The 27,637-nt window shown below is 44.3% G+C and overlaps 2 protein-coding genes across 5 annotated transcripts in view; both read right to left on the reverse strand.

The window, feature by feature from the left end:
• Positions 1 to 11,974: 11,974 nt before the first annotated feature.
• On the reverse strand, positions 11,975 to 13,777 carry LOC140410598 (rho-related GTP-binding protein RhoB). Its single transcript, XM_072498878.1, has one exon. It carries the CDS (start codon positions 13,660 to 13,662, stop codon positions 12,997 to 12,999), a length of 666 nt encoding a protein of 221 aa, XP_072354979.1. The 5' UTR covers positions 13,663 to 13,777; the 3' UTR covers positions 11,975 to 12,996.
• Positions 13,778 to 18,128: 4,351 nt separating this feature from the next.
• LOC140410599 (b(0,+)-type amino acid transporter 1) overlaps positions 18,129 to 27,637 on the reverse strand; it is a 72,165-nt gene continuing 62,656 nt past the window's right edge. The window contains exons 4-6 of one of the 4 annotated variants that reach the window (XM_072498880.1): positions 27,272 to 27,396; positions 25,698 to 25,782; positions 18,129 to 18,683 (exon numbers count right to left, since the gene is read on the reverse strand). In XM_072498880.1, the coding sequence (XP_072354981.1) occupies positions 18,642 to 18,683; positions 25,698 to 25,782; positions 27,272 to 27,396 (252 nt within the window). In that variant the 3' untranslated portion in view covers positions 18,129 to 18,641. Of the gene's footprint in view, positions 18,876 to 25,697; positions 25,783 to 27,271; positions 27,397 to 27,637 lie in introns of all 4 variants that reach the window. The other 3 variants (XM_072498883.1, XM_072498879.1, XM_072498881.1) reach the window with 3 other exon arrangements.

Here is a 27,637-nt window from a genome sequence, read left to right on the forward strand (position 1 = left end):
CGGGGGGGGTACCTCCTACATGGCCACTACTCTGACCCTAGCTATGCACAAACATTTACCTAAACAATTCTTGAGGGTGCTATGTCAGGCAGGGGCATGTATCTATAAAAAAATAAACTGGGAACCTCTAATTTTACCTAAACAATTTTTCAAGCATTATACAATCTTATCTCTCTAAACATACAATATCACAACATTTAATATATTCTTTCCTGGCTTGGCAGTCAAGCTCAGGATCATACATTTCCATACATTTTCTTTTTATTTACAGGGGAAAAACCGCCAGTGCATGTTTTATTATTCATATGTCGCGGGGGTCTGGGGTCTGGTCATAGCCGAATATCGGGGATCGGATCCGATAGACCGGGGTTCGAGCGCGGTGCGCTCTCCTTTTCCACTTGCGGAGGATCATGGTCTGTACTGCACAACTGAGTATAGCCAATGCCAACAGTGCCTCAATGATGTACGGTAGGGAGTACCAAGTTATGAACTTGGCACACCAGGATAATGCAGTGTGGTTGGTGACTGGGCCCTCGGTACTACTGGGCCGTGAAGTGTTAACAGTAAAGGGGTTTGGAGTGATGGGGTCCGCGTTCCAGCGCAACCAAAAGTCCATAACAAACATGTTGAGCACGAAGAAAGGAGTCCTCATGGCTGTCTTCTTTCTTTCCGTTTCCTGTTTTTGCTGGTTTTCTACGGACTTGGAGCTTCTGGAGTTCTGTAAGACAAGCGTAGTGTGTGTAAATACTTCGGTTTAATATCTGGTGTGTTAGTGTGTCTGTCCTTCTTGGGGCCAATTAAACCCTTATAATTGGTCACAGTATGTGACTCTCCCCCCATTTTTTTTTCAAAACAAATGTTTGGACACGGCACACTTCCCAATGGTGGACCAGTGCTAGGATGTAAATAGCATGTGGCAGCAACCCAAAGGTTGCCTAAATAAAATAAAACTGTTTTTGAAAGAAAAGGTCGAATGAGGTGCGTGTGGGCCGCGACGGGTAAGACTTGGGTGGAGTCCCCGGGTAGGACGGCTACCAATACCGTATCTTCCCTACCCGAGCGTTTTTGACCAACGGGGGGGTCCCCAGGCAGGGCGGGTCTCACGCCGTTTCTCCACTGCCTGAGCGACCAAAGAACGGACAAAAATGTAGTCATCATGGTGGGGTTACTGTTCTGATTCTACCATCAAATCAGAAGAGTAGCTACGATCGGGCGTCTGGTCTGGTGACCAGGTATCAGCTGAAAAGCTAGTTCCTCTGAATGGGCGTCTGGTCTGGTGACCAGGTATCTGTGGACAAGTTGGTACCGCTGAACAAGCGTCTTGCTTGTCCAATTAGAAAAGAGCTAAAAAGTTCAGGTGAATGGATGTGAGGCGGTGAGAAAATTCTCCTGTAGGACGAACAACATTTAACAAACAGACAGACAACATAAAACATTTTGCAGGTTCCATCAGAAAGGACAACACTTTTCACCAAGTGTCTCCTTTAAATCACGATGTGGACACCTCAGTTCTCGGTCGCTATGGGCTCTGCCTTTTTTCTTATCGAGAGTGCCTGTCGGTTGGGCACTCTGTGGTTTTTTAGGGCCATTGCGTTCTCTAGCAAAATGTCCCAATTGTCCGCAATTGTAGCACTCTTGCGGTTTGGCTGGGGGGCTGTTCTTTCCCTCCTTTACCCAGGCGGGGTTGTGGAGAGTGGTTCTTACTGCCTGCACGCCTGCGGCAGCTTGGTTTTCCTCGGGTGTTCTAGTGGCTGATTTACTGTGAGCCGCTTGTTCCCAAACGAGGGACAATCTCTTGACCACCCACTTCTCATTATGAGCCTCCTCCGAGGGGTCATAATTGCTACAGGCATTCTGTCCTGCTTCCGTGGCATGGGAGAAAAGGGTGCGGGTCCACTTGGTCATATTGTCTGGGGACAAATGGGCACGATCTACGTTGCCGAAAACGGCTTCAAAATGAATCCACAAGCGTCCTGCGAACGCTGTGGGGTGTTCAGACTTTTTCTGTCTGCATTTATTCAGACCGTCTATGGGGTCGCCCCGGTTGTACCCGATCGCATCCAGGATGGTGGCCTGCATTTCTGCAAGGGTGCCTCCTCCTACATTCTGTGGGTCGGGAAGGGCTGCTGCGACCTTCTATGCTGTGGGTCTAAGCTGAGGACCGTGAGCTTTACCTGCTCTTTCTCATCCAGGCCGTACATGGGCGCCTGGTGTTTGATGGTGGCAAAGAAATGGTGTGGGTCTGAAGCGGGGAGGAACGGTGTGATTTTGGCACACGCGTCCCGTAATTGGGTCACTGTGAGGGGGGTGGAATATAAGACTTCCGCCTCGTCTGCTGTGGCGGTGCGGTGGGTTGTTACAGGGTTCATGGGAGCCTGTATTATCTGTTGTGTGGGGGGTGGGGGTGCTCTCCTCCTTTGGGGTTTTCCCTGCACACATGCTCCCTGAACATATCTCTGCGCTGTCTCTTGCAATTCTTCCCAATCAGGGCCGTCTTCCTGGTCTAAACTTTCCCCAAAGGTTTCTTGAAATCCCTTTTGGACAGAAAGCAGTGCTTTCAAGTCTGCAATCTGCTTTCGGCACTTTGCATGGTCCAAAGTACTCTGCCTTTGTTTGGTTGTTGTGGCGTGGAGCGCTCTCAAGGCTGCCTTGAGATCACTGCATTGTTTCTGGAGCTTCTCTAACTGGTTTTCTGTTTCTTTCTTTACCAGGACTGCACGCTGCAGGTCCTGATAAGCCTTTTCATATTGTGACTGGAAACTACTCAAGTGCGCCAGACAAGATTGGTGACCCCGTTTGGCGTCAGCCACCTCTTCGTCTTTTGCTGCTAATTTCCCTTTTAACTCCAGGTTCTCTTTCTCAATTTCGCATACATCGATTTTACTCATCCGATGTATGCCTTCTATTTCCTTGCGGAGCGTCCTGACGACCTCCTCTGTGCCTCGCAATTGTGCCAGACAGGACACAATTGCCATCGGCTTGCGCGCTTTTGCTAAACTCTTTTTGTGGATCTCACTCAGGTTCTCCCACCAAGTATGCCCTATACTTCCAGGACCTGAGTCGTCGTTATTGCAGAAATCCTTCCACATGGGCCATCCTTTGCCCTGCAGAAATTTGCGGATTTCCACTTCCCAAACAGGACACTGTCCCACTCCTACGCTGCTGACTGGTGCGACAGCAAAATCTTCAGGGTTCATGAGGCGCTGCATCGCTTGCATTGCCTGCATGGCTCTCTCTTATCTGCTCGTTACGTTCGAATTTGGAACAGGGGGCTAAGGTGGTGTGGTAGATGCGGGTACGGCTTGCGCTAATTTCCGAAATACCAACTGCCGATAGTTTTGACGCAACAAAAAATCTATCAGTTTTGCCTTATAACCCTGTTAGTTACGCATGCATATACACACTTCTGAATTGTGAATTATTAACCAGAACCGCTTGAACACTTGTGGTTTTTTTTTTGTTTTGTTTCCGATTGGACTTCTAATTCAAAATGTTGGGGTTCTCCCGGAGTGGTTTTCCACTTCTAAGTCGGGTCCCGTCAGGATGTCGCCAATTATGTTGCTCCTTTTAACCTTAGTCTATTTGCTCTGATTACGTCACCTTTGCTCATGAGTCGCCAGGTATCTTTATGATACCGCCACGTGGTTCAAGTTCAGGTTATGATTAATAGTACAGCACACCGCTTAGTAAGGATTAAAATAACGGTCATTTATTATATACAACAAGCAATATTAATCCCCTATTACTACTTTCTATATAATAAACCTATCACTACTGGCCAATACTTAACTTAGGAAGAGCCCACCAGGTCAGGGAAATTAATGGTTTGTCCAATCAGATCTGGCCCACGGGATTCAAAAGGCTGCTACAGGTCGGTGGCTAGGTGTCTCTACCGGATAGCGATCGCTGGATTCAAACTTACTGTTGCCGGTTGCTGTTCTTGCGAAGGTCTCGAGCAGGCGAAGAGGAGAGAGCGAGATCTGAACTTGGACCCTCACTTTTATAGGGCCCAGGGGCTTCCCACCTCCCGGGGCGGCTCTTGACCCTGAGTCCCAAGTGATTGGATCTGTCCCCAATCTCTGGGGTTGATGTGTCCAATGGTGAGGCGATTCCTCGATCGGGGGGTGGTCACTCACCTGTCTTTGTTTCGGCCACTTCAGGCGCCGACAGGTCTGGCCCGGTATTCAATTGCTAATATGTTGCAATTGTTCCCGGGGATCGCCGATTTAACTGTGGATGTCTGAGTAGATTAGGTGTAAACAGTCCTGAATGCAACTGCAAATACCTGGGTTGATGGGCTGTTGTTAGCCCTGAGTATCGATCTGGGCTAATTTCCCAGAGCCGAATATGCAATACTGTCTGCAGCTGCCTGCTTGTGTCTTCTTGGCTGCTTTTCCCAGCAGTCTTTCGGGTTAGCCATTTTAAACTGGGTTTTGGCCAGATTAATCGGAACGCAGCCATTTTACGTGGCTACAGCGTCTCGGACGTTGACGGTCGCGGAAATAAACTACGCACAGATCAAGAAGAAAAGCTTGGCCGTGGTGTTTTGGGGTAAAATAATTCCATCAGTATATCTACGGGTATCCTTTCACCGTTTCTACCGGTCACAAGCCCCTGTTGGGGTTGCTTAAGGAGGACCGGGTGATTTCCCCCATCGCCTCTTTCACGATCGAGCAGTGGTGCTAATGTTAGCAGCGTACGAGTGCGTACTGAAACACTGCTCTGGGTCCACAACCCTGCATGCCGATGCGTTGAGCAGCCTCCCTTCTCCCACCAGGCTGCCTGTACCAGCGTCGGCCGATAAGGTGATAACTACCCTCCATTTTATGGATTCCTTGCCAGTCACAGATTCCCACATCCGAGGCTGGACTCGGATGGATCTGCAGTAGCCCCAGTATGGCACATAGTCCAGTATGGGACCCAACACCGCACCTTGCCTGGGGAGTTGAAGGCGTACCCTAACAAGATAAGCATCGAGGATGGTGTCATCCTGTGGGGAAAACGTGGTGCTTCCTGAGCGTGGGTGCACCCCACTCACACAGGACCTCCACAATGGCCACCCGGGGGCGCCAAAAATGAAGATGCTAAACCACAGCTACGTATGGTGGCCAAGCATTGATGCGGATATAGCGAAGGTGGCCCAGCATTGTATTCAGTGCCAGGAGCACTGGAAGCTGCTGTCGTTGGCACCGCTCCACCCATGGGAATGGCCGAGATGTCTTTGCTCCCTGCAAAGGTCCCACAAAATCTATGTGGAGGCAGGACCAATGTTCCTCATAGTCTTAGATGCCCACTCGAAGTGGACGGAGCTCCATAAGATGCAAAGTACGACAGCTTGAGCCACCAGAGACAGGCTGCAGCAATGTTTTAGTTCCAGATGCCGGAGGTGCTGGTCTTGGACAAGCGACAGCTTACACGAGTGCGATGTTTGGGGCGTTCATGACTGCAAATGGCATACGACACTGATAAACTGTCCCGTACCATCCAGTGATGAATGGGTTAGCAAAACGCGCAGTCCACACATCCAAAAGCGGAATGAGAAAGCAGACCTCAGGGTCATGGGAGACTCGTCTGGCGCAATTCCTTTTTTGCCACAGGACAATGCCGCATGCCACCATTGGGGTTGCTGTAGCCGAATTGCTGATGCAAACATGCCTTTATACATGTTTGACTTTGGTTCTCCCGGACATTGGTAGGAAAATCCGCCAGGGCCAGGATAGAGCCGTGGCTGACGCAGGCCAGTGTACACCTTTGCTGCAGGATACCTGGAGTACGTCCACAACTTTGGTGAAGGCGCCACATGGATCCTGAGTGTCGTGTTAGCCCAGACGGGACCGGTCTCTTATAGAGTGCAGGCACAGGGGCACAAATCAAATCGGCATGTGGATCACTACCGTGGGCGTATCCCTGAGACGTCAGATCTAATTCCGGAGGTTCCGGAACAAAACCCATTCCAGCTAGAGTTACCACCTCTGCCCCAGCTGCCACCATTGGCCCGGCCACACCTGCCTTGGAGAAGGCTTCGGACATTGAGGACACCAAGGTGCCAGATGGGGACCCGCTGAACTCCAGTTCCGAGACTGACATGGGCCTATTGCCTCCGTGGAACCCGTTGTGGCGCCGACAGCCGCCTCCGTTCAAACGACCCTGCCAAGGCGCTCCGCACAAAATGTCGCTCCCCAGTTCGCTGCACTCCTTCAGTTATGCCACATGGACAGCACTGGTGGCCGTTCCCAGGCTAAGGTGACTACAGGTTCCTTGGATCCACCCGTGGACATGGTTGTATCTCCGGACTTGGGGGTGAGGAGGGGTGTTAGCCTTGGAATTGGAGTTCAGTGGGACCTCATGTAGGTCACTGCATCTGGACTATCAGATTCCCCGTGACCTCCACTGAATAATAATAATCTTGTATTGTCACAAGTATGAAGTTACTGTACGGGCTTCCCCGGTAACGAGGGGGCAGGGCTTCCCTAAATAGTGGATTAAATCGCTAGCATAAAAACCCCGACCTGGGTGCAGGTCTTGGTGGGAGACCCTTCGGGGAGTGGAGATCTTGTATTTTGTAAATAAACCAACATTTTTGTTTTCTACCTGCTTGGCCAGTGTGTGCTACTTTAGCAGATTCTACAGAGGTTGATGGGGTAAAGGAGTGGCAAAGCATGACTGAAGAAGACCGATCAAGGCAATCTCTATGTTGTTAAAAGGACAGAAGCTAAACTGAAGGCAGTCAAAGATTGAATTTTAGAAGAGATAAATAATCTTTATTAGTGTCACAAGTGGGCTTGCATTAACTCTTCAATGAAGTTACTGTGAAAATCCCCTAGTCACCACATTCCAGCACCTGTTTGGTACACAGAGGGAGAATTCAGAATGTCCAAATTACTTAACAGCACGTCTTTCGGAGCTTGGGGGAGGAAACCAGAGCACGTGGAGGAAAACCACGCAGACTCCACACAGACAGTGACCCAAGCCGGGAATCGAACCTGGGACCGTGGCACTGTGATGCAACAGTGCCAACCACTGTGCTACCGTGCTGCCCAGGTGGGCCATGATCGCCTATATGTTTGCCTCCTACGTTGAGATCATTCACAACATTCGCCACCTTACAGTAAGTTTCTGAATCTAAATCAAGGGTATGAGAACCATGTGCACACAACATTCAAACAATGTGTTTAGGGTAGAACTTAGAACTCCTTAGGCAGTCCCTCAGGATCGAGGGTGACTTGCTTCCACTCCAATGGGATGAGTTTGTAGATGCCTGATAAGTCCAATGCACGGACTGCAGACTCGGCCAGGGCAGTATTAGCATATTTCCTCGTGAGTTTTTTTCCTTTCTTCTTTCATGAGATGTAGGCATCGCTGGCTGGGCCAGCATTTGTTGCCCATCCTTAGCTGCCCTTGAACTGAGTGGTTTGCTAGATCATTTCAGGGTTCAGTTAAGGACCGGATGTAGGTCAGATCAGATAAGCATGGTGATTTTCTCCCTAACCGCAGGACCAGATGGGTTGAGAGTTCCATGGTCACCATTACTGAGACTAGCTTTCAATTCCAGATTTTATTAATTGAGTTCAGGTTCCACCAGCTGCTGCGGTGAGATTTGAACCCCTGTCTCCAGAACCCTATCCTGGGCCTCTGGCTTAGTAATCCAGTGACATTACGACTGGTGATCCCCACATGGTAAAAACAGTGGGGTAGATTTTAAATTTGCAGCCTGGGATGAAACTGCCATTGTGCTTCAGCTTTCTGTAACAGATGGCTGATATGCACTGCCAGATGGCAAGATGAAAATCTACCTCAGTATTTTACTGAGTTGAAGCGATTAGAAGGTTCTAGTTTTGATTCATGGACTGTGTGGAGTTACTAATTGTTCCAGGCAATTTACATAACAACGTGCTGATTTTCATCACTCAACAATGATTCGATATTTTTGCTAAGGACAATAGAGCTGCATATAAAAGTGGACAGTACGAAGTCTTACAACACCAAGTTAAAGTCCAACAGGTTTGTTTTGATGTCACTAGCTTTCGGAGCGCTGCTCCTTCCTCAGGTGATTCCTCACCTGAGGAAGGAGCAGCCCTCCGAAAGCTAGTGACATCGAAACAAACCTGTTGGACTTTAACCTGGTGTTGTAAGACTTCGTACTGTGCTCACTCCAGTCCAACGCCGGCATCTCCACATTATAAAAGGGGAGGTAGTGAGACCCAACTTGATTAGCTTCCAATAACAGGAATGTAGCACATCAGAATGGACATGTCCAGGAGCGATTCTAAATGTTCTTGGGCCACATTAGGGGCAGCACGGTAGAATTGTGGATAGCACAATTGCTTCACAGCTCCAGGGTCCCAGGTTCGATTCCGGCTTGGGTCACTGTCTGTGTGGAGTCTGCACATCCTCCCAGTGGGTGCGTGGGTTTCCTCCGGGTGCTCCGGTTTCCTCCCACAGTCCAAAGATGTGCAGGTTAGGTGGATTGGCCATGATAAATTGCCCTTAGTGTCCAAAATTGCCCTTAGTGTTGGGTGGGGTTACTGGGTTATGGGGATAGGGTGGAGGTGTTGACCTTGGGTAGGGTGCTCTTTCCAGGAGCCGGTGCAGACTCAATGGGCCGAATGGCCTCCTTCTGCACTGTAAATTCTATGAATCATCATCATCACTGCTGCAACCTGCACATGCCAATCAGGTACCCCATTGCAGCTCACCAGTCTAGATGCCAGCCAAGGCACACAGGTGAGTGCATGGGCAGGGGAAGCAATTGTGAGAAAACAGGTGTAGATTAGCGACACCTACAGTATTAATAGAGGCAGGAGGAGCACACCTGCTAAGGACACAACTTATCAACATATCATTCTTCAGGCAACCACCATGACCATCCAATAAAAAACCGTGTCAAACTCAGCAATGGCCTAGGTACATGTGCAAATTGGATATGGTTTTTCGCACCGTTAAACCATAGTTGTGTTAATTGTATGCTCATTAAACAAACATAACCATGTTGAAATTAAACCCCAGTGTTCCTCCAATAGTTCAGCCAGAATATTATCATGTGTGTTAAGCTATTTGAGATGAAAATCTTAACTTCGGTCCTTGATATTTGCTAACGTAGCTGAGCAGTAGATGGGTTATTTCAGCTTTTCAGCATTTTGCCTGTTAGTGGGTGAACATACTCTATTTGGGATCGATGTCCCAAAGGATAGAGTACGTTAAAGAAAATCAGCAAACACTCTTCACTTTCGACCACTATCGGCATCTATTGAACAATACAAGTTATTGGAAAGGACAGAAAGGGAACCATAATTAGCTTGTGCCCGGAGCTAAAATTTGCTTTCTTCTGCAGTCAGAAAAAGTACACATGTGCCAAGCGATTCCATAATCCTTTGCGGCCCTGCAGGGGGACATCTCGGGGAACTACAATAATACAGCCATTTTAAATAGATGGAAACGTCCAGGCTGTTTGACCACCCTTTCCCAGTGATACTTCCTGATAACGCTCCCTGCCTCATGGACAGAAATAACTCTTATGGGGAGTGGCTTCTTAAAAATGATTCCAGAGAGCACCGACTGCCTGGTATCAATAATGTATCTGGTCTTGGAGGAAATGAGAAAAACTGGCTGAAGGAAACAATGTCATTTATTTGAGTTTTACCACATCTGCTGCAGAGATTAATTAAGCATGACTGAGGTAACCCAAACAAATGCAGTATAATTGGGTAGTTTATTGTTTTGTGATTTGCAAAGTGCTCAACATAAAGCAGGGCCATATCTCCAGTGTTCTGTCGCATAGAGTTAGGACAGAGAACCATTTAGTCTGCATTCTGAACGATGCGTGGGCCTTGGTCATCTTCTTCAGTGGAGACTGCAAAATAGACCACGTGTATATCCCAGCAAATCTGTTGCAATGTGACATCAGCAATGCCAGGAATCAAATCGCTGCTGCATATGGTGGGAATAGTGAGGAGGGAGATCCAACAAGTAGGAAATAATTCTGGAAATGTTTTTTTTTTTTTTTTTAAAAAACGTTTATAATTGCTCCATTTCTATTTCAAGCTCCCCTTATGGTACCTACCATTCGTAATAGCAGTCACGGGTAGGCAAGCAGTTGATGTGCAACGAGCAGGTGGGTCAAAGGAACCCAAGAGCTTGAGATGATTTCATTTGGCACATCATCCCAATCATATGGTCAGATGAGAAGTGAGATTTTTTTTTTTAATAAAATGAACATTGTGGATTAATTCATTCAATGACTATCATACAAATTATTTGCATTGTTTTTACAGGGTTTCTTCCACCCAATATGATTGGGACCAACCTAGAGCAATTCACTCCGATTAGTGGTTGAAAAATATCTTCCAATTAAGAGAGTTGCGATATACAAGATTGAGAAAGAAACCATGCATTCATAAAAAGGTGCCTTGCCTTAAGCATCACAAGGTACCTCACATAATTGCTTTGAAATGAGTGACTCATGTAGACAAACACCGCAAGATCTCTTAAACAATAATTACTTAGGTGCAGATTCGTAAGGACATGTTGAATTTTCATGCAAGGATTGCACGGTGTACTGAATGCTGCTTCATTTTTGATCACCCAGTAAGCCTCATAATTACAGACCAGCAAATCTTTGCTGGGGCTGACAGACCAGTTGTGTATTTTTAAACATTAATTTCCCAGTATTTCTGGGCTCAGTTCTCATCATGCTCTGTTACTCTTCACACAAGTCAGTTGTTTGCTTTTGCAGAGGCACAGATCGAAGAAAATGCCAAGAGAAATGCGACATTTAAGTAGGTACCCAAACTAATGAGAGGCATTTTACCAACGAACCCTTTCTTAGAGCCATTTCCCCCTTTGAGAACAAGGTTTCTCAGTTTCATGTGGCATAGACATTAGTTAAACAAATCCAAAGAATAGTGGCTTGTGAACATGGAAATAAAGAACTGGCTAAGCAGAATTCTAACTTATTGAATGGCAACACAGCACACATTCAAAATGCTACTTGAGTACTCCCGTTAGTCATCGCCTTTTGTTCAAAAAAATCATGAATGGGGCAGTCAGTCATAGAATACATGTTTAGAATAGATGTACAGTTATTTTGTTCAGCGTAGGAGAATTTTTGCAAGGATTCCAGTCAGCTGTCCAACATTTGGCAGAACAGCCACTGGGAACACCATGTGCACGGTTCTTTTGAAACCAGTGTCACCCCCACTGGAATCAGAATTTTTAAAAAAATTTAAACCTCTTGAGAAGGACTTTTAAAAAATATTTGTGAAGGATGTGACCGACCTCTGACTGTTTAATCATGAAGATGTTCCAATGCACTCATTCCATACCTAATCTAGTAATGAAAGTTCAAGATTTTTAAAAAACCAATTCTTGCTACACCCTTCCAAATAGCAACAGTGTCGCCCAAATGAAGTGGAAGCTCCTGTTAACAGGCCACGGGACGTTAATTAATTAATCCATCAATTTTGCAGTCTGCAATCAAACTTCTGGCCAGTATTAGTTTCCTCGGGGTGGTTACGGTTTTTAAATCTTGAAATGTTTGTTGCACGTTATACAAAACGCATATTTAAGCACAGATGTCAGCCCAACCTCCTGTATTCGAAGATAAACGAGGACTGCAAACGTTTATCGACAAATTGGAAAGGGCAAGATTAATAAGTTAATCGAAATACCATGTCGAGTAAAAGCTCTCAATATAAAAAGTTTAAAGAGAATCCCCGTTGGCATTAGGACCCAGCGAGTGTCCTGCAGAAAACTGACCGCACCCATTCTTTCACAAAGACTGGCTCAGTTAGCAGAAACATTCATTGCTATACATCGGGGGCACGGAAGTGAAAAGAGAGCCCTCGCATTTTTATGTACTCCAGTGAATCGGTTTCATGACAGATGAAAGAAGTAGCCGCTTCATTAAAGTCTAGGAACAGCGCGAGACACAGCCGGCGAAGTTAAGTCGGGAAGAAAAAAAAATTACAAAGGGGGGTCTAATTTAGATTATATTTAATACCTTGTGTGAAAGCGAGTTTGTTTTTAAACACAGCTTACAATTCAGTATATCATGTAAACAAACGCACGTCTGGTCTTGGCTTCAGTTCCAAACTTCGCCATTTTTTTCCCTCGTTTTCTTTTTTCTAAAAACTGAGACAATGACCAACCTCAGTACCACTTATCAAAAATATCAATGCACTTTGAAACTTCTTTTAGAGAACAGTAGTTTTTTTTCCCCCCAGACAAAAAAAATCAGCACACTGAAAATGTAATTTTCAATTTCTCTTATTCACCTCCCCAAAAGCACGGCTTTGTGTCCCCAAAGTTGTTTTGTTGTCTGCGACGCCAGAACAATATTTGCTTAGAAAGTCACGTTGACGATGGGCAGTCACTGGTGTTGTGAGGGGATGAAACAATTGAAAGTGTCCCACCAGTGTGCCCAAGCGGCAAATGCCCAACTGTGCCTGTCCCTTTGGCAGTAGTCTCAGGGCGACCTTCCCAGGTGAAGCTAGGGTCAGGTCAGCCGCAGCCCCTCCGTAATCACCCCCACTTCACACAGCATCACCCCATTCAGCATCCTCCCATGTACCAAGTGCAGCTACCGGGAGGGGGAGAAAGAGAGTGAAAGATGACAAAAAAAAGTCCTGATCGCAAGTTGAAAAGTGTTATTTCTTTTTTTTTAAAACTTTTTTCTAAACCAGCCTGTTTTGCCGCAAGACCCTCCCACTTCTCAGTGAGGGGGGGGGGGGGGGGGAGAAAGAGGGGGGTGTCACTATAGTCCAGTCCCTTCGGCAGTCAATGTGATGCCCTGTGAAAAGCTCATCTTCCTTCAAGTTCGTAGATCTCAGAGTGATCAATCAGCCCTCGCCAAATAAAACAAGTCTGCCCTCCCACACCCTTATTGGTTTAGGTCCCCCCCCCAAAAAAAAAATGTGCCCATTTCGTCTATAAAACAAAAAAAAAAAAGAGCTCAGGTTTTTTTTTTTAAAAAGCAGTAATAAATAGGTGAGCGACATCTCATAAGAGTGAGCAGCAGTTAGTGCAGCCTCTGCTGGGCCGCGCTCTCTTCTGCAGGGCCGCCCGGGTGGCCGTCTCGAACACCTCCCGCACGCCCTCCTTGGTCTTGGCCGAACACTCCAGGTAGTCGTAGGCGCCGATGCGCACGGCCATGGCACGTCCGTCCTCGGTCCTGACCGGCTCCTGCTTCATGCGGGCCAGCTCGTTGCGGACATTCTCGTCGTTGCGCAGGTCCTTCTTGTTGGCCACCAGGATGATGGGCACATTGGGGCAGAAGTGCTTGACCTCGGGCACCCACTTCTCCGGGATGTTCTCCAGCGAGTCCGGGCTGTCCACCGAGAAGCACATCAGGATGACGTCCGTGTCCGGGTAGGAGAGGGGCCGCAGGCGGTCGTAGTCCTCCTGGCCCGCCGTGTCCCACAGCGCCAGCTCCACCTGCTTGCCGTCCACCTCGATGTCGGCCACGTAGTTTTCGAAGACGGTGGGCACATAGACCTCAGGGAACTCGTCCTTGCTGAAGACGATCAACAGACAGGTCTTCCCGCAAGCACCGTCCCCCACCACCACCAGCTTCTTCCTGATAGCAGCCATGGCTCCGGACTGCGCCCTCCTGCTCACTCCTCTGTAATTAATGTTTTTTAGATCACCCGAGAGGCTTGCGAACATAAAGCGGGAGACACCCTCTCTCTTTCTCTACATCCGTCTACCGTTCGCTAGTGTACACTGTCCGGATCGCCTCGCCTCCGCCGCTTTTTAAAGGGACAGTGCTTTCTCCTAAATATAGCAAACCAATGGCAGGCTCCTGGTTGAGCTCATCGGCTGCAAGCGCCTGCTGATTGGCGCCGAGGTTACTGGGAAGTGCAATCGATTAGTCAGCTCCCAGACGAGGAGGCCAGCTCAGCCTCAACACCCTTTCGTTTCCCCCGGCTGGGGAAACTTTTTACAGCAGTTTTTACACAGGCGGATGAAAAAAAAAAAGCCCGAATTTTTGCAATGCCTATATCACTTGCTTTTTCTGTATCGGCCTGCTTTGTGTCAACGATGTCATTCCAGCCGTAAAGCATACCCCAAACTACTCGTGTTGGGGATGTCGTTGTGGACGTTTTATTATCGATGAATTGGGCGGGGCTCACCAGTTTGCCGGGAGCAATTATTCTTCAAACTACTCCCAACTACAATTGAACTTTTTTTTTGGGGGGGGGGGGGGTTCAAGTCCAACTCCAACTACAACAACAACCTAAATTTAAATAATTTCGAGCTGCTTCCACCTGTGTGAAACGTTGATGTAATGGTCAAACATTAAATAACAACGAAGGGTGATTATTATTAATTCCCTTAAATTAGAAGATTGGAAACGTGGACTTCCCACCCTATGCCATTTCCCCCGAATGAAGCATTCATTCTCCATGTAGTTGTATAAACGTGTTGACAATTTAGCCGGAGTGCCCAGTGGATTCAGTCATTCATTGCAGATCGAAATTGATTGGGTTTCAACGAAATACATTTTTCCCAAATAAATTAATATTTTCGATGATGATTCCCCATCCTCCCTTATTGATCGTGTGCCTCCACAGCTGCCACCTGCTAACTGTGGATTCAGTCATGTAAAACTTAGTTTCTGAAAACTTGATATCTGGGTGTCAGTAAAATTGGAGGTGGAAATTAGATTTTGGAAATGGGGATGAGAAACAAGTTTAGAGTGGGTTTAAAAAAAAAAAATTTAGAGTACCCAATTATTTTTTTCCAATTAAGGGGCAATTTGGCATAGCCAGTCCACCTACCCTGCACATCTTTTGGTTAGTGGGGGCGAAACACACGCAAACACTGGGAGAATGTGCAAACTCCACGCGGACAGTGACCCAGAGTTGGGATGGAACCTGGGACCCCGGTGCCATGAGGCTACAGTGCTAACCACTTGCGCCACCCTTGTGTTAAGTACTAAATTATAGGGCCCTGAGTATGAGTGGATCTGTTTTGGTAAGACAATGGAATTTTCCTCTCTGGTCTACCTCAAAATGATTTCAATGTGAGAGAATTTCAAAAACACAGTTGACTCTCTTGTTGATGTTGCTTGATTTGCATAATGTTTGATAATTTTGTTGGTCACATTTGTTTTAAATAATATGTTGCACTGACTTAAAATTAAAACATTTCTTTGGATTTATCTTTTGAAGTAGTTTTCAAAGTGCTTTTCTCATTTTAAAATACCGTACATTTATTTCTGATTTTTAGAAACCCAATCTTACTCGTCAGCAGTTTATTCAGATGTGTAGAGTAGTCAAAATAGTTTTCAGTTCAAGGGTAGGCCAAAGAGGTGTTTTTTTTTAAGGAAAAGGTTTGATCAGGTTCAACAAACCTTGCTTTGTCTAGAAACACAAGGCACAATGGCAAAAGTCATATGAAAATGCACCACCATTCCTTGTCTGCCAGAATTAAGAGAAAATGTTATACAACTTTCTGTGCCTCCTTCAATACACACTCTTACCAAACATTTGTAAAGATGCAGAACATTGTTTAAGATGTTATTTTTTAAACCCTAACAAGTAAACAATTTATTTATATGGTGAGAAGAAAGTGCACATTTGAATTGTCAATCAGTTAGATAGTCACAGGAAAGAATAGGACAAATCTATTGGAAACTATTTATGTTGATCTGTACATTGGAAAACCCTGGAGTACAAGATGTATAGGATGTAGAATATAGACTGCCCACCATTTCTCTCACCATGATAATCTCCCAAAGCTACACCATATATGTCAAATTGTTGTTGCGTAAAGACATTCAGTCTCTGTTTCTCACGAACTCTTGAGAAGCATCAGCTTGTTTTTCAAAATTATTTAAAAGGGAAGCAGCTGAAGTGTTAAGGGTCCACATGCAGCCAAGGAAACAGGTACCCTCCATAATGCAAATTCAGCTCAGGGAAATCACCCATTCTAGCAGAATGATCAAATCCAAGCCAAAGCTTTTGGAAGAGATTGCAAAATGAGAGTTAAAAGACTTCAACAAAAACATATACGACTGTTCAATACACAAGTGCAATTGTTATTGTGGAATACGATTTTGTTTTGCATTTTAAATATGTTATTTAGACTATTCTGGTGGACATTGGAATTTTAGTCACTTAGAAAATACTGACAATTAGAAAACCTTCCAAAACATTGTATTCAGAACTCAGTGGCCTGGTTATACAAAGAACTGGGAAGAGTTTACATGAGCAAAGCCCACTATCAAATGGGATCCAGGAATTCATAATGGAAGTAAACTGCCAAGTATACAAAATGGAAATTTAACTTTTAGACAGCAAGTGCATTTTTGATATTTGTATTAAACAATGAGCAAGGAATAGTCTGTGTGCAATGTAACGGTTTGTGTAAGATATGCTTGAGCACAGTAAGAAGTCTTACACTAGGTTAAAGTCCAACAGGTTTGTTTCACATCACTAGCTTTCGGAGCGCTGCTCCTTCCTCAGGTGAATCACCTGAAGAAGGAGCAGTGCTCCAAAAGCTAGTGATTCGAAACAAACCTGTTGGACTTTAACCTGGTGTTGTAAGACTTCTTACTGTGCTCACCCCAGTCCAACGCCAGCATCTCCACATTATATACTGGAGTTACTTGATACAGTGACATGCATGTGTTTGATGTTCAGGAACTGAGTATGGTATTAAATTTCCTCTCATTGTATACTATAGCAAGTGTAAAGCAAAAGTTGAGTCTAAAGAAACATTACAGATGGGCAATAAATGTTGTATTAGTCAGTGACGCACACATCCCAGGGTGAATATATAAAAAAACATCCTCCTCAATCTTGTGTTAGGCAAGACCAAAATCGCTTTGAATCTAATCTACGGGGTACAACTGGCGAACAGTTCCGTGATGTTCTCTGTACAAAAATAAAATCAATGTCTTACGTTTTCAGATCTTTCCTTAAAATCTCATCATATGACAGCACTTCTGTTTGCCGTAACTTTAATTCTTTAACGTGAAGTATGATTTTCTGACCAGTGAAACCTGTAGAATTCTTCCTGTTTTTATCTCAGCAAATAACACTGCTTTACAAAGTTCGCTACTGGAAAAACACCCAAGCTGGACAAGAGCGCCGCCCACAGATAAAAACCAATTTGATAGATATGTTAGAGAGAGTTAAAGCTCAGAGGAGGTAGAGCGCGATGGAAATTGAGAAAATGCCTGACCAGATGTTTATCTATAAATGTGTCGCGATTGATATTCTGGATATTCAAAAGTGTTCTTGTTAAAATAACTCCATTTATATGAAAATCGACGGCAATTTGCAAATTAGAACAGGTGTGATTCCCTGATTTATTTTAGGGGTTAGCATGAAGTGTTCAATTCACCCACACACAACAGTTGGTCAAGCATCAGACACGATCTTGGCTGATGAAGTCCGAGTCTAAAAGGGAGGGCTGTTTATTGGGAGCTTGGACTAAAGGAGATTTTAACAAGCAAATGATGCACCCACCCTGTGGAGCAAATGCACTGGGGCTTCCAACAGGGCAATTGCCGTTTGTTACATTTCAGAATACCTCCAAGACAGGATCTGCATCACCCGATTGAGTTTTCTGCCCAACAACAATGAAGCAGTCCTTTTAAATAGTGAATGCAGCCTTGGGGCTGGAGCTGTCTCCTCCTACTGGCAAGAGAGCTGCCAGCACAGGGTCAATTGGTCTGGGAGCTTGACAATGGCTACACAATGGAGTTGACGTCAGAAACCCCACACGTGTGGTCTTGCATATTGATAACGCCTGGGAAAAATCAGCTCTGAAACATTCACATTAGATTTGGCGTCGACAAGTAATTACAAACAGTAGTTAATAATATATATGGTTAAATAAATAATACAAATGAACAAAAGCAAAGCCGGAGGGAATGCTGACAACATGGGCAGTTCTGAAGATGAAACATCTGATGGCAATGTGAAATCTTGTCTATAAGTACACTTTGCACGTTGGGTTTCTCCTCGCATTCCGCACTCACCTAATTTGCATTGGAAAGGCAGAGGTAGCACCAACATCACAATTTCCCTTTGCTTTGGGTGATTTATATCATTTTTTTTCATTAGTATAATCAGTATTTCACCAACACATATACCGGCTCATCAAATGTGTTAAAGATGTTTTCTTACAGGAAAGTAACATTTTTATTCGTTTAAAATTAAATGATATTTTTATAACATAGAATGCTACAGTGCAAGCTACTCCCAAGCCTTCACATTCTTACCCCCGAATTGACCATTTGTCAGGGGCACAATAATGCCGTGATAAAAGGAACAATAGATGGAGAATCGCACCCTGGGCTGTTCTCATGAACTGCCTTGAGGTGGATTGCATAATTTTTTTTAACTGACCGGCTTTCATTTTGCATCAGTGCATTTCGTTAAGGAACAGTTTCTCTACAAGCTATTTGTAGCTAAATCATACATTTGTGGTTTGTAGCTGCATGACCGATTTCACCATAAATAATGCAAACAGCAAATCAACCCTCCCTTTGAGGAACTCTTTTAATAAAAAAGATGGTGCTGCAACATCCTGTTCTCTCCACGAATCAAACCTGAAGAACGGCGTCTTTCCATTGTTCGCCGTTTTTGTTTGTGATTTCCAGCATCTGTAATATTTAGAGCTTTGGCCAATTACTCTAGATTCGCCTCTGTTGGTGCAACCTCCAGCAGCAACTGCAGAAACACAGTGGGCCGGTCCATTAAGCCTGCACATAATTTGAAGTGAATCAATAGCAAATAAACCAGGAGACCGCTCAGCAGAAACAAAAAAACAAACAAGTATTCAATCCTAGGATCGCCTATGATTGGCGCCACCACCAGGGAGACTGAAATAATTAGCAAGAACACTGGAATAAGCATCGTCACCTAGAAGTGAAGAGAGAAAGTTTTCAATAAATACAATATAAGACCTTGATTTTCTCTTTGCTCTGCCATCTCATTACATGTAGCAAATTTTAGGATTTTTTTTAAATGCAAGCAGTAACTGTTACAATATATATATTCTGCGACAGTTGTGAGGATTGGAGGATTTTAGGAATGTTGGCTTCTAAATATTGGAGCACTTTAAAAGTTAAAAGACTGGGGGTATAGTGAGTGGCTGCAGTGATCATGGTTTTGGAAGGGATTTTGTTTTGCTTCGAGGGAATAGCAGGTGAAATTGACAAAGGAATGTGTTTTTCAGTCTGGGCCAACAGACTGGTTTTACTGGAGAGGTAACGTGCTTTTACAGCCTGCAGAGATATTTAGTTTTTGTTTGGCTTGGGGAGATGAAGTCATTGCTGGGTGGAGCCCAGAAAGGCAGAGCGTTTGGAGAAGCTTTAAGAGAGGGTCTGAGTTCTGATCTGTTAGAATTCTTTGAAGATGTAACTAGTACAAATTGACAAGGGGGAACCAGTCAATGTGGTATATTTGGACTTTCAGAAGGCGTTTGATAAAGTCCCGCATAAGAGATTATTGTGCAAGATTAAAGCGCATGGCATTGGGGGAAGTGTATTGAGGTGGATAAAAAACTGGTAGGCAGAGAGGAAACAAAGGGTAGGAATTAATGGGTCCTTTTCAAATTGGCAGGCAGTAACTAGTGGGGTGCCACAGGCATTGGTGCTGGAACCCCAGTTATTCACAATATATATTAATGATTTGGATGAGGAAACAAAATGTAACATCTCAAAGTTTGCAGATGATACCAAGTTGGGCCGGAGGGTGAACTGTGCCGAGGATGCCGAGATCCTGTAGCATAATCTGGACAGGTTGGGCGAGTGGGCAAATCAATGGCAGATGCAGTATAATTTGAATAAGTGTGAGGTTATTCACTTTGGAAGGAAAAACAGGAAGGCAGAGGGAGTGTGCAGCGGGACCTGGGTGTCCTTGTGCACCAGTCGCTGAAGGTAAGCATGCAGGTGCAGCAGGAGGTAAAGAAGGCAAATGGTATGTTGGCATTTATTGCGAGAGATTTCAAGTACAGGAGCAGGGATCTGTTGTTGCATTAATACAAGGCCTTGGTGAGGCCACACCTAGAATATTGTGTGCAGTTTTGCTCTCCTTTTCCGAGGAAGGACGTTCTTGCTCTTGAGGGAGTGCAGCAAAGGTTTACCAGACTGATTCCAGGATGGCAGGACTGTCATATGAGGAGAGATTGACTAGGTTAGGATTGTTCTCGCTGGAGTTCAGAAGAATGAGGGGGGGATCTCATAGATACTTCTAAAATTCTAACAGAAAGACAGGGTAGATGCAGGGAAGATGTTCCCGATGGTGGGTGTGCCCAGAACCAGGGATCACAGTCTGAGGATTCAGGGTAAACCATTTCAGACAGAGATGAGGAGACATTTCTTCACCCAAAGAGTGGTGAGCCTGTGGAATTCATTACCGCAGGAAGTAGTTGACACTAAAACATTGAATATATTCAAGAGGCGGCTAGATATAGCACTTGGGGTGAATGGGATCAAGGTTATGGGGAGAAAGCAGCATTAGGCTATTGAGTTGGATGATCAGCCATGATCTTGATAAATGGTGGAATAGGCTCAAAGGGCCAAAAGGCCTCCTCCAGCTCCTATCTTCTATGTATCTATGACCGGCCTGACTCTGAGTCCACAATTCTTTCCAAGTAAGATTAGTTTAAAAAACAGTAATAATATTTGAAAGCAGAGCATTCTTGCCTGAAGACAAGGGAGAGGCAGAAACAATCTATTTGAAGCAGCTTTTTGAAGATGTTCAGCCAGAGCCTAAAGGGGTTCCAACTGGAGACAAATCAGGTTTATAAAACAAGTATTACTCCATGCCCTGCTAATTTTAAACTGGATTAAGAGCGGTATGTTTCTTTTCTTTTTGTTTAGTGGGAAATTGTATAGTTGTGTTAAGAGGTAATTATACGCTGTTCCTTTCGGGTGTGAAGTTAAAATTTTAATATTGTAGTCATAGTAAAGTTTTATTTTAGAAATACCAAAACCCTTTTCCTCATGCGCACTTCTGGAGCAAATCATTCTTTCCAGACTAAAATAAATTAAAATATTGGGGTTTTGGTCCAGTATCCTAGCTAGTTGGGGTCTGGTCTGGGATCGTAACACAGTGTAATTCTTTCATTGTCTGTAGGAGGTTCTAACATGCCTCAGCATTGCAACCTGACTTGGATCTGGAATTACATGCTACCAGTAAAAAATATCTCTGCCTGTGCAGCTTCAGTTCGCACCCACTCGTACTTTCCAAGGAAGCTGCTGCCACCTTTTTACTCTTACTTTGCTCCCGTGAATTTCAACTCTGTATCGACTGACAGCACCCTTCTCCCTTTCTCACAAGTAGCAATGGGCAAGGGAGCAACCTGAAACTGACCCATCTCACTATCTCTTTCAGTCCTACAACTGCTTATCTGACACCCAAACCCAGATAATTTGTAATATCCTCTAGTTAAACATTGGGGAGATTGAAGCTATTGTCTTTGGGTCACACCACACACACACACACAGTGTCCTTCACACTAAATCCATCCCCCTCGTAGTCTCAGGTTGAACCAGACTAATTGTAACATCAACATCCTATTTAACCTGAAGCTGATTTTATAACCCCACATCCTCTTTATCACAGAGAACACTATCTCATTATTCTCACCTGTCTTCACATCAGCTCCTAAATCTCTCATTCACATCTTTGTCACCACCAAACTTAACAATTCCAATGGTCTCTGGTCTGTCCTCCCATTCCTCAATTTCAGTAAATTACAGTCAATCCAAAATCTGCATCCAACATCCGATCCCACACCATGCTGTTCACCCAGCATAACTTGCTGAACATTAATCTAATAATGATCATAATGTGATCACGTTCTTGAAAGGGAGAAATGCGAAAGAACTACTAAATTTAGATAAGTCTAATTTCAATACGATAGTTAGAAACTGAGTAAGTTTGAACAGAACGGTGGCACTGTGGTTAGCACTACTGCCTCACGGCACTGAGGACCCGGGTTTGATCCTGGTGAAGTTTGCATATTCTCCCCGTGTCTGCGTGGGTCTCACCCCCACAACCCAAAAAGATGTGCAGGGTAGATGGATTGGCCACGCTAAATTGCCCCTTAATTGGAAAAAAAAGCATTGAGTACTCCAAATTTATTTTTTTTAAACTGAACATGTTTGTTAATGGATAGCACAACACATGATCAGTGGGAGGTATTCGAAGAATAATTTGTGATGCAGAAACTGTTTATAACTCTAAGGGGAAAGAGCTCTACTTGCTTAAAAAAACAGCACCGGGCAACTAAAGACAGGAGAGACAACAGAAAACTATATGGAAAGGCGTATAAAAATTCAGGAAAAAGAGATACCCATAAATGGGGAAGAACAAAGAACAGCAAAGGGTTTCAAAACAGATTAGGAAAGTCAACAAAAATGAGTCTGAAAATAAATTTGTAAGGAATATTGAAATCAATATAAGGTTATATTAGGAAAAAGAGGGCTCTGTAAAACTGATAATGGTGATATTGTCGATAAAAATATGGAAATGGCAGACATACTGAGTAATTTCTTTTCATTAGTATTTACTATAGAGGAAGAGGTCAGTATGGCTGAAATCCCATTGAATTGAGGACAAGGACTTACCAAAATTAATGTAAGCAAAATAAAAGTAATGAAGGAAATAATGGCACTAACTCCCAAGACCATATGGTTTCAGTACCAGGCTTTTAAAGGAAGTAGGTCAGAATGTTGTTGATCGCGCTAACCATAATCCTCCAAAGTTCTCTCGATTTGGGAACTGTTCCTTTTAGATTAGAAAATTGTCAGGAAATTACTGGAGTCTAAAGTAAGGTTGTGGTAACTGAACATCTTTAAATTTTTCAGATGATCAGTGAGAGCCAACATTGATTCTTTTGAAAAGGTAACTAAGGTAGTGAACAGGATATGGATATTATTTATATGGACTTCCAGAAGCCATTTGATAAAGTCCCTCAAAAAAAACTTGGCTAAAGTTGAAGCCCATGGAATTGAAGGCAATTTATCGACATGGTTAGGGAATTGGTTAACTGGCAGGGGACAGAGAGGGTGGATAATAAAAAGGCACTCAAAATGGCAAGATGTGATTAACAATCTGTATTGGGACCACAACGGTTCTCCTTAATGATTTAGATGATATAAAGCTATATTCCAAATTTGCTGATGACAAAAGATAGGCAACATTAGTTAGCAGAGCAGCTGGAAACATCAAATTACAAAAATATATTGCTAGATTAAATCATTTGGCAAAACTGTGGTAACTGTGTGGTTACCAACTTTGGACCTAAAAAGGTTAGAACTGAATGCTTTCTAAATGGTGAAATGCCAAACAGTGGAAGCCCAGAGACTTGGGACCCAGATAAATAGATCATTAAAATGAAATGCCATGAATAAATACGGAAAAGAGAAAGGTTTGCAGAGCTGCGGGATGGGGCAGGGTGTGGGACTAATTGAGGCGCTATTGCAAAAACCAGCATAGCCAAGATGGGCTTTCAGTGCCACAACAATGCTATTATTCAATGACTACACTGATCGTCAGTCGCTCAGCACTCCTAATCCTCTCATTTCAATCCCTTCATGGTCTTAGCCCTCCCATCTTCTGTAACCGTCTACACTCCTAGAACTCTGCATTTCTCCAACTCTGGTCCCTTGTGCATCCCCACCACCAGTTGTCCTGCCTTCAGCCATGCGCCATGTAATACACTCATTAAATCTCTCTGCCTCCCTTCCCTTTTTCTAAGGCACTCCTTAAAGCCCACTTCTTTTAGTCTTTTTTTTCCAATTAAGGGGTAATTTAGCGTGGCCAATCCACTTACCCTGCATATCTTTGGGTTTTGGGGGTGAGACCCACGAAGACATGGGGAGAATGTGCAAACTCCACATGTACAGTGACCCGGGGCCGGGATTGAACCCGGGTCCTCGGAACCCCACTTCTTCGAGCAAGCTTTGCGTGACCCCCTCTAATATTTCCTTACTTGCTGAGTCTTGAGTTCTTTTGGGGTAATCACAATTCTGTGAAGCACCTTGGAATATTTTCAATGCTAAAGATTCTAATAAATTCAAGTTATTGTTTTTGGATACTGAAAAGAATGAAATTAGTTGCAGTGAGGACTAAAACTTGAACTTTGTTTTGTTAATCCAGACAAAACAAGTTTGTAAAATATATAGTTGACACATTCTACAACAATAACAACTTTCATTAATATAGCACCTTTTATATAGTATAAGATCCAAAGTTTCTTCATAGGAGCATTAAAAAAATTTTTTTTTGAAGTACCCAATTATTTTTCCTTCCAATTAAGGGGTAATTTAGCATGGCCAATCCACCTACCCTGACATCTTTGGGTTGTGGGGGTGAGACCCACGCAGACATGGTGAGAATGTGCAAACTCCAAACGGACAGTGACCCGGGTCCTCAGCACTAAGGCAGCAGTGCTAACCACTGCACCACCATTCTTCCCCCTCATAGGTGTATTATTAAACACATTTTGACTCTGAACCTCTTAAGGAGATGGTAGGAGAGAAGAACAAAAGCTTAACCAAAGAGGTAGTTTCTAAGGTGGAAAGTGAGGTTTAGGTTGGGAATTCCCGAAGTCAGGACCTCAGCAGTTAAATGCATGGGTGCCAGTGGTGGAGCAATTGAATTGGAGGAGTGCAGAGATAGGCTGGAGGAGTTTACTGAGAAAAGCAGAGATGAGTCCCTGGAGGGATTGGAACAAGTATGACAATTTCAAAGTGTTGATGGTCCGGAGCCAATGTACGGCATCAAACACAGGCGTGATGGGTAAATGGGACTTGGTGCCATTTAGGATGCACTAGTAGAAGATGACATCTGCTCTGTGATACATTGGATTGGATTGGATTTGTTTATTGTCACGTGTACCAAGGTACAGTGAAAAGTATTTTTCTGCAAGCAGCTCAACAGATCATTAAATGCATGGGAAGAAAAGGGAAGAAAAGAAAATACATAATAAGGCAACACAACATATACAATGTAACTACATAAGCACTGGCATCGGATGAAGCATACAGGGTGTAGTGTTAATGAGGTCAGTCCATAAAAGGGTCATTTAGGAGTCTGGTGACAGTGGGGAACAAGCTGTTTTTGAGTCTGTTCGTGCGTGTTCTTTGGTTTGCATTGTCTGGCAATAGGGAAGGGTGCAGAGAGAATCTGTAATGCAATGCATTTGTTGTGCCTGGTGATGTTGGCGAATTGATAGGCCTGGCAAGTATATTTTGAATTGATTCTTGCATTGGAAGAGTATAAATTGATCTGTTTTAGTGCAGGCTTCCAGTCGGGCCTGTGAGATCCAGTATAGTTCAAGCAAACTATGAGTTTGACTGAAACAATATAGATAAAGCAGACAAAAGATATTATTCAACATTGAATTAATTGGAATTGACTGCACAGTAAATTTAGGATCTCCAAGGGAGAATTCAAAACTGAAACTAAAATTAAATTCAATCCTGCCCAAAGATACAGGCTTTTATTTTCCTTCATCTGAGAATTTCAAAATTTCTGCAGCTTAAGTTTGCGTAAGTGCACATTATACAAATGCATAAATGTATCTGTCTATTCTGTAATAGTGAATCAATAACCACAAGATATGATGTATGTTTGCGGTATGCCAAAAGGAAAATTGTATTTGATGTAACAAATAATTGAAACTGCTCTTATAAATGGTGAACGTACATTAATTAAAATAAACCTTACTTTGAAGGACTGAGTCCGAAACTTTTTAATTTTCATTTTCACCAATGCAGCAAACGTAAGACTATAAAAAATCCAAGCTATAAAACTTTGAGGGAAGAAGAATACATAGTTAATGTATAAACCGAGGTTCTAGCAGTCTGTACAACATCAAAAACAAATTGTTTAATAAAGTAATGTATTTTGGCTTATCTTCCAAATATGCACTTGTATCATGGTGCCTTGCCCACGAAGTATATATATATATATATATATGTGTGGAAAATTGACTTGCTGTTCAGGGATCTAATCAAATACTAGGTACTCCTTACAGATCTTTTGGACTAGCCTTAGACAATGTCAATTTCTGTTAAAGTCGACAGAACATCTTGGGATAATTTTTAACTTCAGCACTCGTGACACTGGGATTTGCTCTCCTGGAGCACATTTTAGGAATTCAGCTGACGGTGTGGCGTTTACTAGACCCACACATCCTATTTTGGGAATTATGCTGTATGCAGAGATTATTCTAGTAAAGGTGTTTCATATTGTATCATCAGTTGAGATTAATTGTTTGTTTGGCAACTCAGGAAGTTTTCTCAAATGTTCAGTTGATAATTCTTTTGCTGATGGAACAGTGAAGATGCAGGGAGGCTGTCCATGCAAATTCTCAAAGGTATGGTTACGTGACGGACTCCTGACTCAGATTTAACTCAGGGTCAGGCTCAGAGTCAGGGTCATCACAGATTGGGTAAATCATTTATATGAACCACATACAGCAAGATCTTTTAGCATAACTCCAGCAGGAGACTGCAATAGTTAGATTGCAGTGGGTCTGAAACCTTTTTTGGGAGATTCCACCAAAGTTATAGGGGGGCGATTCTCCGAGCCCCGCGGTGGGCCGGAGAATCCCCACAACCGCGCCACGATGCCCCAATGCCGTCGCACGATTCTCCGAGGTGCGGAGAATCGGCGCCATTTGCGCCGGCGCGTTCGACGCGGCACCGGCCGCGGGCCGCCGATTCTCCGGCCCGGATGGGCCGAGGGGCCACGCCGATACGACAGAGTCCCGCCGGCGCCGTTCACCCCTGGTCGCTGCCGGCGGGAACTCTGTGCGAAGGGTCGGGGGGGGTAGCCTGTGGAGGGGGAGGGGGGGGGGGCCTCCGATGGGGTCTGGCTCGCAATCGGGGCCCACCAATCGGTGGGCCGGCCTACTTTGTTGCGCAGCCGGCCCCTGAACACTGATGCCATGTTGAGTTGGGGCCAGGGCGCTGAAGAAGTCCCCCGCGCATGCGCAGGTTGGCGTGGCCCAACTGCACATGCGTGGGTTGGCGCTGCGCCCATTTGGCGGCGGGAAGGGAGGCTGGAGCGGCGTGAACCGCTCCAGCGCCGTGCTGGCCCCCTGTGGGGGACAGAATCGGTCGTACCCGGGCCCGTTTCGCTCCGTCGTGTAACGCGGCGGCGTTCACGACGGTGCGAACACTTGGTCTCCATTTTGGAGAATCGCCCCTATGGTGGAGGACTGGAACACTCATGTGGGAATTTCAGGAATTAAATATATTCATAGATAACTTTAAAAAAACAACTTCAGCACAAACCTGAAATAATTGACAATTGATGCAAAATCCCCTAGGATTAACATTATCAAAGCAATGGAAGTTGTAAACATAAGGGCGGGCAATGGTGTCAGATGGTGCACATGAGCCATGGACAGAATACCTGGCTGAGAGGGGGAAAAAAACAATCACCAATAATCCGTATATGCATTGTGATTTATGAATTCTATGTTGGAAAAAAAAATCTTAACATCCATTAATTCATGTATCAATGTGTGTTTTCTTTTCAAAGGTTCTATCCTCTGTTGAAAACAGTGAGTCCGTGCTAGGTACTCTGTAACACCTTGCTTGGATGGTCCTTAGTCATTAATGAGCCTGTACACTCAGTCTTTCTAGATTGAAATGAAA

This window comes from Scyliorhinus torazame, chromosome 4 (genome assembly GCF_047496885.1).
Source record: "Scyliorhinus torazame isolate Kashiwa2021f chromosome 4, sScyTor2.1, whole genome shotgun sequence".
In the NCBI taxonomy this organism is placed as follows: Eukaryota; Metazoa; Chordata; class Chondrichthyes; order Carcharhiniformes; family Scyliorhinidae; genus Scyliorhinus; species Scyliorhinus torazame.